Here is an 11064-nt window from a genome sequence, read left to right on the forward strand (position 1 = left end):
CTGACTGTGCTATTCTGAGACACTAAGTTATGATCATTTAAATATACTTTTTGAAATAGACTTACTTGAAACAGAACATGAATTAACCTAAAGTACAACTTCAGGTATGATGCTTACATTTTGTGTATAAAACAACTATTTGCAGTTTATTTAAGGTATATTAATATGTCAAAAATACTTAATATAACTGAAGTATACACAAAGTAAGAGGTAAATGTTCATCTTATTACAGAAAGTATACTTAATACACTGACACCTAATGATGTCTCCAAATAACAAAGTCAAGTGAATTTCAGAGAAGTGAAGTATATTTCAAGTACTTGGTATACTTACAGTTAAGTGTACTATTTTTACAATTAACTACACAAGAGTATTCACTGTACAACTGACTAAGAGTCAAACTTGTCACACATACACACATTTAGCTGTTATGCTGATGACGTTCAGAATCCGGTTTGTTCATCGTCACTGTCCTCAAAGGCTTTGTTATCTTTTTCTTTACTGTCTTCATCATATGGATTCTCCATGTTGGCCGCTGTGGATTTCCTACAAACACACAAAAAACATGACACGTCTCATAGTCATGCAGGTAATTAGTCTAATATGGCAGAAATGTGCTCGGGCTGGAGAGCTAACTCACTTTCTGCGTTCTCTGATGCCGGAGACGATGAGGTAGATGCCTGCTAACACCACGATTCCCATGACCACCCCATATACCACCAGCCAGACCACCACCGGCTGCTCCACGGGAGGGGCCAGTGTTGGTAGGATCCCCTCAAACTCCAGCGTGCCGTCATCCAGTTGGAAAGCATCGTTGATTCGGCCTCGATATAACCTGGGATCAGTATTGAAATGGTTTATTATTGCTCACACAGATGATATGAATTTTATTAGGAAGGAACTGAACATGACTCCTCGTGTTAGAAGTTAAATAAAGGACAGAGTAAGAGTCGACTGCCAGAACAGCTTCACGGGCAACTTTTGAGCTGGCGTGACTAAAAATCCTGCAAAATGAATTCAATTAGCTTGGAAACTACAGCTGTTTAGGAAACAAAACAAGTATATTGCGCTCAGTGCTTTGGAAGATACTGTATGTAATCAAAACACATCTGTGTGTTGAATGAAGCTGCTGTCTCACCGTATGGCAGCGTCCACCTCATTCTTTGGGATAAATATGGCGGGAGATGTTGGATGAGTGACACTGATGTTGAAGGAGACTCTCTCAGTCTCGTCATACAAGATAACGTTCTCTGATCTGCAGGTGCAAACGAAGAAAAGCTCTAAAGTAAATGTGGCGACAAAAGACAGTCGGAGGAAAACAAAGCAAAAAGTGTGGTGGTAGTTGTGGCGTGGCGGTTGATACTGACGTGAAGGGAAGGTCCTGGTTCCTTTGGGCGTAGTACTGCCTCAAAGCATACGCAATGTTGGCCTTGAACAGGAACATCTCGTTTTTGTTCCAGACATACTGAAACAGATTTTAGTTGATTAATATTTGCCTTGGTATCAAACAGACTGCAATGCGAAGTAATAACACTTCTGGTAATGATTAATACTCACAGCGCTATCGCCCATGGAAGCCTTCAAACTTAGTCTGGCTTTGATGGAATGTTTTGCATCTGTGAAAAACATAAAAAATCATGAATTCAATTGCCTGACAGTGAAATACATTACCAGCAGCGCCACTACGTGGCCAGTTACAAAGCACGTTTTGTTTGGGCCTTGAAAGGAGCCGGATTTTATGTCATGTCGTGTTGAGCCTGCCGTTTGCTACCGCCTGAACACACTTGCTCACCCTCCCTTTTTAAGTGTTGAGAAGAACCTACAGTGGCTGCGAAACTTGCAAAAAGTGCGAAAGGTGCTCTCCAGAGCCAGTGTTTGGCTTGTCTGTTCTGGGCTACTGCAGAAAAATGGTGGTGCAACATGGCGGACTCTGCGGAAGAGGATCTGCTCACTGTGTAGATATAACGAGTTCATTCTTAGGTAACAGTGATTCTTATTTTCTCTTATTTCTGGCAATAGACTGCGCTAAATTTTATACACTGGTCATTCAAGCCATGAAACTTGGAGTACAGAGGAAAAACTTTCTAGGAAATGAGTGTGGTTTGTTCATGCAGATATTTGCCATGAAAACACCAGTGACATAAGTCTGTGTTTTTTCCTCTTCCTTAAAAATGTCTTCAGGGATTTTTTTCACTTCAGTGTCACAGCAACTGTTTCATCATTCAAGTTTTTTTAGTCCCAGTTGTTGCGTAATGACCAGAGAGTTGTTTGTCCACTCAGAGAGTTTAAATGCCTCTGGGGCAACTTTTCAAACCTGTACAAAAGTGTTCAATTGACTGCTTTTGGTGATTTGGAAGTACATGAAAACACTCAACCTTTATAAATTTGCTGTGCATGAAACAAAGGTGAACAGACACGTGTTTGCTTTTTTTTTTTTTTTTTTTTTGTAACCAAGAATTAGAAGATCAACACAACTCTAATGTCTGCACAGTGAATTTAAAGCTCCAGCCATGAGGTGGTTAGCTTAGCTTAGCGACAAGACTGGAAACAGGGGGAAACAGCTGGCCTGGTTCTGTCCAAAGGTAACAAATTCCACCCGCCAGCAACTCAAACTCGCTCATTAAGACATTATATCTCTTCTCTTCGATCTGTACAAAAAGCAAAATGTAAAAGCGACACATTGTGGGGTTTTTTGGTTGTGACGTGACCCGATGTGACGCTTGACTACAGTAAGAAAGTAAACAAGCAAGAAGCAAGAGAGCAAATGAGCATATTAACCAACATGCCGAAATGTTCCTGTCAGAAAAGTGATTTAACTGGTAATAATCTTCAAGAGTAACTTTCACACTCACATGGCTTCATGTCTGACTTCCAGCCGACCGTCCTCTTGTGTTTCTTGTTGTCGTCCTTCAGCCAGTCATGAAGGTATTGAAAATACTCCATCAGGGGTTTGGCGTTCATCTTAACGTCACCAGAGATCCCTTCCAAAGCCCTGGTCCAGGACTCGGACCGTCCCAGCTCTAACATACTCCTAACAGAAAACATTAATCAGGATGATAAATTACTATTTGGAATGTGTATCGAAGTCGTGTAAAATGATGTCCTACAGCAAAACAGAAATGAGAAAATGGAAAGTTGGACTATCCAAATCAAAAATGTAAAGGTTTATCACAAGAATAACCAAACGACTGCATTTGATTAAGTGACAGCCTCCAGAGATGAGCGGGAAGACGTTCTTACCTCAGCCTTCCTCCTGCGTCTGTAGAGTTAGTGATGTCACATAAAAACAAGGGACCTGTATGGTTTTTCAAATCGCAGAGCGCTTTTTGAAACTGGAACTGGTAGATGGTTCTTGTGAAGTACCTGCATTCACAACCACACACACACACACACACACACACACACACACACACACACACACACAGACAAACACTTATTGAGTCTATGTTTTAGTAGTCACCCACTAAAGCTGAGTACTAGTTGTGTGATTGTTCATTTCATTGGGATTGAACAGTATAATGGAAAATAAGAGAGCAAAATGAGTTAATATTGACAAAACAAGTGAACCTGCATCACACACACACATATAGCAAAAACCTCCAAAAATGCTTTCAGAAAAGTTAAGAAATGATTCTGCACCAAAACCAATGTTTCTTGTTCCTTGGCTTAACCTTCCACCAACTTTTACTGAAATATGTTAATCTAACAAAGCTGATTTTGAGAAATCGAGTGTTACCTGATGAAGGAATAGTCACCAGATACATGGAACAGAGCAGGCGGGTCACAGTACTCCTCATCTCTTGGCACTGCCTCCACCACCCCGACCAGCTCCCTCCTGTCATGACAACAGAGAGTCAGCACTGATGCTGTGATCACAGTCCTGCAGCGAAGCAGCCGCTGAGGTGACACAACATGGAAAACCACAACCCTTGTCTGCATGCTGACTGGATTGTTCGCAGATGCTTCATATAGGTCTTACTTCATCTCCCACCAGCGCTTCATCCACTCATCCTCGGGGATGGTCCCTGCAAACACCTGCCACCTCCATTCCTCCAGCATGTAGGTGAACGGCAGTGTGGCCACGATGGTGAGCGCCTGTTTCAGCAGGAAGTTGATATTTGTATCTGTAGGACAAAAAAACACAAAAAACTGTGCTGAACTTACTTGCTAGCAGACGGCAGACAGAATACAGTGAAGTTTAGCCTCTGGCAACATGATGAAAAGTCCAATATTCTCTCTTCTTTTAGCCCTGTTTTGGGAAACACCTGGCTCTTTAGCCACGAATCAGACGGCTATCCGAGCTCAAAAAAAAAAAGTGTAAATGCATCCAAGAAATTTCATTGCTCAAACCATTGAGCCTCTGCAGGTGGTTTGAGATGCTTTCTAGCCAGATGTTCAAAATGTGCAATCACATCTGTCTCTCCAAGACGAAACTATTCTCCACCCACAGTGTAATTGACTTTGCTAACAGATCCATGGTCTGTGTCCTCTGTCCTCGCGATAACTGCAGCTAAAGTTACACTAAAATTCTACTGAAATTCTGTCTCATTAAGGCCACGAGGACAAACAGCTGCTGTGATTTCTATACATACTGCACAAGGAACACTGAGCTGCTGCTCAGCCGCTGAATTATCTGTGTGGGTGACAGAGTGTGAATGAGCTCATGGTTCGTAAATCTGATTCATTCATGTCTTTGTGTTAGGTCATGGATAGCTGTTAGCTAGTGCTAGCTGTTATTGTAGCTAAATTGCGAAAGTGCATTAATTATTCTTATTCTGGCATTATTCATAGTTAGCAAACAGCTTCTGGACTGATTTTCATTCAGCCCAGGAAAACAAGTGAGACACCTGAAAAAGTAGGTATAAAAGGGCCAGAGTCATTTCATCCGTTGTAATTAAAAAACTATTGATTATAGCAGTTTTAATGTTCTGGAGAATCAATATTTCTTGGGTTTGATAATTGTCAGGGATATCTACAACAATAGTACCGTTATCGACAGTGAAGTCGGATGGCAGGAGACCCAGGCTCTGCAGGTGTGAGGGCACCGCAGCAGAGAGGGACATGATTTCTCCGACAGCCTCGTGGAAACCCTCGTTGGCTCCGTCCCTCAGGAGGTAGGACAGGTTACGGTAGGCCATCTGGTACTGGTTGTGACCCATCTCATGGTGCACTGTGAGGAAGTTGTCCATGTTGACCTCGGTACACATTTTGATCCTGAGGACATGGCGGGAGAAGTGTGGTTGTCAGCAGTTACAATGTGTGACCCAGGCGTGCCCTGATGCCATATCAGATATACTGTACCAATAAAAAAGTCAGCTCAATAACATGTTTCTGATGAGTCAGATGTAACAAACACTAAAACCCAAGTTCAATAAAATGAATCAAGTTCTTGTCTAAGGAAACTGGTAAAAACATACATGACACAATGCTTCACATAAAAACCCTCTTAAGAACTGCAGTGCCTGTGTATTTACTGCACGTTGCTCTATCGCACTAAAATTTAGCATTGAAGCTCGGCGGCTTGATGAAGGCCGGAACAAATCATAGCTTCAAGCGGTTTGATTTGCACTTTGGCCCCAGAGTCCACTTCCTGGTGGCAGAGGTTTGTATTCAGAGCAAAGGAGATGTTGAGAGTCCACAATGATTTTTGTTGCTTGTTTCATGAAGGCTCTGTGTGGGCTCATGTTGCTTTATTCCTGTTATTGTCATCGCTGTTTTTGTACATGCTGGCAATCCTGCTTTTCACCTGCACTGTTAGGTCGTCAAATCACGCTGTAGTTCTGTATCTAATGATGCTCTCTAGGATTGCTCGATTGAACATCAGCATGTTCTGGCTGCTCTCTCCATACAGCATGTTTTATTCAGTCGTTTTAACCCAAACTGACTCACTTCCAACCACTTCTGTAAAGTGAGTTATATTTTGCATTTGGGCAAACACTCAAAACAGCGAGTGCTGGGCAATCGTATGGATTAATATTTGACTTTGTTATCTTTATCAGCAGGAAAGAATGACTCAGATTGAACAATATCATTGTTCCAGCATATTTATGGCACTAATGTACTGATCTATAGATAAGTTACTCTTCTCAACACAGCACAAAAAAACCATATAAATATTCTCACATGTGGAGGCTTTTTAAGAATGACAATACGGTTTATGCTCTTAATCAATCTCTAAGTTTATTTTAGAGTCAGCAACTTCAGTATCAGAGAGTTGGCTCGATTTTGCTCTTTTCTTGACTTGTGTCAGCACGACTACATACATAGATAGAGCCATATGTGTGTGTGTGACGTGTGTGTGTGTGATGACTGTGGATTTATCCTACCTAAAGTCCTCTCTGTTTCCCATGTCCCAGGCTGTGGGGTGACAGACCACGTCGCGGCCGTCGTCAGGCTTCACCAGCATGGAGTTATTCCAGAAGTTTGGGAACATTTCGTAAAGGCCCACAGACATGAAGAACTTCTCTGCTTCTTTGAAAAGCCGAAGTTCAGTCCAGCCCTGAAATTCAAGGTGACCTTTTGTAAACGGTTTCAGCTCCAACGGTGGGTTTAAATGTCTTGTTAGTTCATTGCATGCATATTTTTGTTGTATTTCATTTATTGTGTTTAATATACAAGCACAATAACAGAATCAAATAAATCATAATGTACCTCTTCCACCATAGTGTTGGTGACATCGATATTGGGTTTATTAGAGTAGGGGACTGTAAGAGGGTACAGGTTGGTCCAGAATCTTCCCCACATGTCACCTGAATGATCAAAAAGAGCTCAATGAATTTACATTTTTCACTCTCTGTTCACTAAGTACTCACTGACATGTTCTTCCTACAGTCAGAGTAGCAATCCATTTAAAGGTGATTTGGCATATTTACATGATCCACATAAACCGAACTCTCACTTCTCAGTCTGTCACTCAACAGAGTGGCAGTGGTAGACCTGGACAACAGAGGGAGCCAAACACAGGTCCTGGACTGGGGCTTCAAACTTACATAATTGTCAAATCTTACTGCTCTGATTTATTACACGTAATCACTTTATTACTGATTACACAATTGTCATTTTTGCTTTGAAATTTTATCTTTAAATGCTTAATAGTAATAAAACTCTATGCAATATTATATAAAGAGTTCAATATAGAGAAAGGCCAAATATAATTCATAACAACTACTCTCGAATAAATAAAGTATTCCCAATAAATAATAATAATAATAATAATAATAATAATAATAATAATAATAATAATAATAATATCTATTTTTATATTTAGCAAAGGGATTTACGTTGCCCCATTCTTCTTGTGTTCTTGTTTTCTAACTTCCTCTTTTAGACTTTTATTTATATTCTATGGATGAGCAAAGAATTTCATTGTACGTTTGTCTGTATATGACAATAAAGCTTAGAATCTTCAATCTTTAATGGCAATGAATCTCATGATCCTGATGACTACGTGACGTTTGCTTCTCAGCTATAATGAATTTCTGTTGCAGCAGAAGGAAAAGGAAAAAGAAATGAAGTAAATGGGACGGTGATGTGAGCAGGGCTGACATTTGTAATGACGTCCCTGGTCTCATTATCAGTCCTGACCAAACTCCTGAACGTACCCAGCAGGTGGGCTGGCAGAGGTCCGTCTGGTTCAATGTCTCCTTTGTAGGTTTCCATAAGCTTCGCTCTCACGTAGGCATGCAGCTCCTTGTACAAAGGCAGGATCTGTGAAAAACAATAAATTACTGCCTTCAATTACGACCGCTCTGAAACATGAGACATAAAATCCACTGGCACGGACGGAAAGTAGCTGTACCTCATTGTATATAGAACGAACGTCCTCCATCAGCTGATTTCTGGTGTACTTGTACTGAGCCTCTTCCTCTATGGTCTCATAGTTATATCTCCAGTAAGCTCCATAGTCTTCAAAACCTGTAAGTGTGTGTGTGTGTGTGTGTGTCACAGAGGGTTAAGGTTACACTATCAGCTCTGTGTGTTTGTCTTATCAGACATTATCTTCACACATCCACAATCTAGAGTATTACCTTACATCCATACAGTTCGTTGATAAACTTTAAGTCTTAGTATTTCCACTGGATGATAAGGATGCGCAGTAATTACCTGAGCTACAATAGGTTTTCATACAGAATCAACAAAAGCACCAGCACCACGGTCATACTGCAGCTTCTCTGTCATTCACATATTAAAATGCTGGTGTATTTTCTTTGAGATGTATCACCGTTTAGCGTGGAAGCTTCGTTCTTCAGTTTCACGTAGTCTTCGTACAGAGGCCTCATCCTCTTCCCCACCTGTCTCCTCCAGCCCTCCCACACATGCAGGCGCTCAGTGTAGTTTCGGCTGTTGGCCATTATGTTTTCCAGGCCTGTGAATGGAGGAGCACGCAAGTCAGCAACAGAGCGCATTCATTCATCTCAGAGAAAAGTCTTTTCATCAAATCTGCCAAAAGACAAACTGAGAGGAGAAAGTTTGCACTGAAACAAATGTGATAAAGCAGTGGACCGTAACTACACACATTTACTGTGTTAGAGTAATTGATTACTTCTATTCCACCACATTTCAGAGGGAAATATTGTACTTTTTACTCCACCACATTTATCACACAGCTATAGTTAGTAGTTACTTTAAGATTTTATATTTGAAATATGTGATCAGTAGTTTATAAAATGTTACACATCGAGGAGTTTATACCGTTGAAATGAGCTTCACTTCAATGTATCTGATATTAAAATGCTCTTATATATACACACACACACATCAGTGATAATATACTCATGAAAGGAGCGATTATGAATTAATAGTACTTTTACTTAAAGTATGTTTTGCTACCAATACCTCTGTACTTTTACTTAGTTAGATTCTGAATGCAGGACTTTTACCCCTAACTGAGTATTTTCAGATGGTGGTATTGTTGTGAAAAATACTCAGTACTTCTTTCTACAACTGTATGCTAGATGTGTGTAAAAGTACCTACATGACGTTCTAAAAACATCATACAAAAGAATTTAGTATCAAAGTAAAAGTATCTATACATTTATTCTGCAGAAAAATGGGCCGTACCTGATAATAGTACAATATATGAAGTTTGAAAAGTGTTTAAATGTGTTTTTATTTTTTGTTTTTTTGGGACTTTTCTGTATTTTTTGCTGTTTTGTTGAAAATGAGATCACTTTACCTCTTTGGCCTTGAACACATATTTAAAAGAAAGAAAAACTGAGAAGTTTTAAAGAGAACTGTCTCTTTCTCGTAGACCCAGGCCCCAACAGACACTGGTTTTATTATTTGATTTTAATATATTGTGTTTTCTTGTTGTTTTTTGTCAGGGGCCACGCACCAAAAAGTTTCAATAAAGGTGACTAAAACTCTAAGATGCGTTTATAAGATCATCACACAGTGGTTAATGTAAAGTCTTAATCTGAGAAGTAACTTGTAACCATAGTTGTCAGATAAATGCAGAGGAGTGAAAAGTACAATATCTCATTCTAAACTGTGGTGGAGTAGAAGTATAATGTAGCATAAAATCAAGTAAAGTGCCTCAAAATTGTACTTCAGTTAATGTATTTAGTTACCTTCTGCCAGTGAAAACATGTTGGTATTCAAACCTGTTTTTTGTTCATAGCTATGTTCATAACATCATTCCCTCAAAGGATTAGATAACCTCAGTTCAAAAACTTTAATAAAAGACAATTTCCTCCCCTCAGTTAATTATAAACTGCTTTATCTGACTCTGGCCAACAGTAGCAGGCAGCCACGTCGCCATAACTGGCCCTTATTAACAGAGTGTACCTGGCTCCAAAGTCTGGCAGTTGAGGGGGTCGTCGATGAGACACACAGTCGCTGTGCTGTAGATTGTACTCATCTGACTCAAGACGTTACTCAGCTGCAAGTGGGTTTAAAAGACAAACGCAAGAACACAATGTTAATGTGGCAGAATGAACTCAAAACCACCGTAGCTGCACAGCTCAGAGGATGAAACTTACAAATGTGAACACAGCTTATTTTAAGAGACATCCAAACAATCATCAGCAGAAGTCTTACATGTGCAGCTTTATCCGCGGGCAGGGCACCGGAGCCTTTGTCTTGCAGGGAGATGAGCTGTAATTTGATTTTTGGATCTGTGATTTTGTTGATGTCGAATACCTGGGACTGTTCTGACATGGTGGTGTAGAAACTGCTCCAAAGTTGCCCCTCTGTTGACTGGGTAGAATGACACAGACACATCAAGTTATGGAAATCAGTAACCCACATCACATCTGTTTTTGTGAGCACATGATCTGTATTTTAAAGGTCTCCGAACGCTTACCAGTTTGTCTGAGTTCTCCTTTGTGATGTTGGTATTGTAGGCCCATGATGCCAGTGAGTAGTTGTATATACGCGGAGTGACCTCCTCTTCAAAATTCTGCAGGAAATCCTCCACCTTCTCCGTCTCTGTCTGCGCAGAAACAGTGCAGCACACAACCAGCAACGCTACAAAAATCCTAGCTGACATCTCGGCTGCTTCAGCTCCATCCACACACACAAACTAACTCAGAGAAGGACGGATGCTGTGCTTTGTTATACAGTTTCAATAACCTTCGCTGCCTTGGCCTTTGGACAGCAGAGTCATAACCGAGGGTGTATCCGAGTTTTCATTTACAGATAGGACGTTTCAGACAGTAAGGGGACGTCTCTGTTACAATCTGGTACATTATCAGTCACAAAATAGACACATCATACAGCACATACCAACATACAGTTGGCAAGATTCGTGTTGAGTCAGTGAATAAGTGCAGTCTGTCGACATAATAAGACATAAGTCTTTTGGCACAAAATCAAGAGCCTGCTGTTGTTAGTGAGAGCAGGATGACCAGCGTACAAACATTACACCTTGAAGTACATTAAAAACATTAAACGATGAGCAAAATGTGGAAGAAAAACAGGTTTTTCGGTTCGAATCTTCTTTAAATCTCTTCTTAAAACTCATTTCTATCTCATTTTAATCTTTTTTTCTCAGCCACTAGAATTTGTTGTGGTTGTTTTTAATTACTTTATCTAATTTAATCTTTAATGTTTTGGAAATGATTT

General features: G+C 40.2%; 1 protein-coding gene across 1 annotated transcript; it reads right to left on the reverse strand.

Moving 5' to 3' along the window:
• Positions 1 to 443: 443 nt before the first annotated feature.
• On the reverse strand, positions 444 to 10489 carry ace2 (angiotensin I converting enzyme 2). Its single transcript, XM_076738482.1, has 18 exons — positions 10304 to 10489; positions 10039 to 10197; positions 9787 to 9880; positions 8222 to 8365; positions 7799 to 7914; positions 7602 to 7707; positions 6652 to 6749; positions 6327 to 6499; positions 4988 to 5214; positions 3980 to 4124; positions 3737 to 3835; positions 3241 to 3363; positions 2853 to 3031; positions 1558 to 1616; positions 1368 to 1465; positions 1139 to 1255; positions 641 to 835; positions 444 to 546 (listed from the first exon to the last, which is right to left on the reverse strand). Exons 1-18 carry the CDS (start codon positions 10487 to 10489, stop codon positions 444 to 446), a joined length of 2421 nt encoding a protein of 806 aa, XP_076594597.1.
• Positions 10490 to 11064: the final 575 nt, after the last annotated feature.

Source organism: Chaetodon auriga, chromosome 1 (assembly GCF_051107435.1).
Source record: "Chaetodon auriga isolate fChaAug3 chromosome 1, fChaAug3.hap1, whole genome shotgun sequence".
NCBI lineage: Eukaryota > Metazoa > Chordata > Actinopteri > Chaetodontiformes > Chaetodontidae > Chaetodon > Chaetodon auriga.

What these genes read in the sequence shown, in the direction of transcription:
- ace2 (XM_076738482.1), bottom strand. Translation starts at nt 10,489, where the DNA reads ATGTCAGCTAGGATTTTTGTAGCGTTGCTGGTTGTGTGCTGCACTGTT. An exon ending in AGGAGAACTCAGACAAACTG is followed by an intron (nt 10,198 to 10,303) that starts GTAAGCGTTCGG and finishes CATTCTACCCAG; the next exon opens with TCAACAGAGGGGCAACTTTG. An exon ending in TTCGTTCTATATACAATGAG is followed by an intron (nt 7,708 to 7,798) that starts GTACAGCTACTT and finishes TGTTTTTCACAG; the next exon opens with ATCCTGCCTTTGTACAAGGA.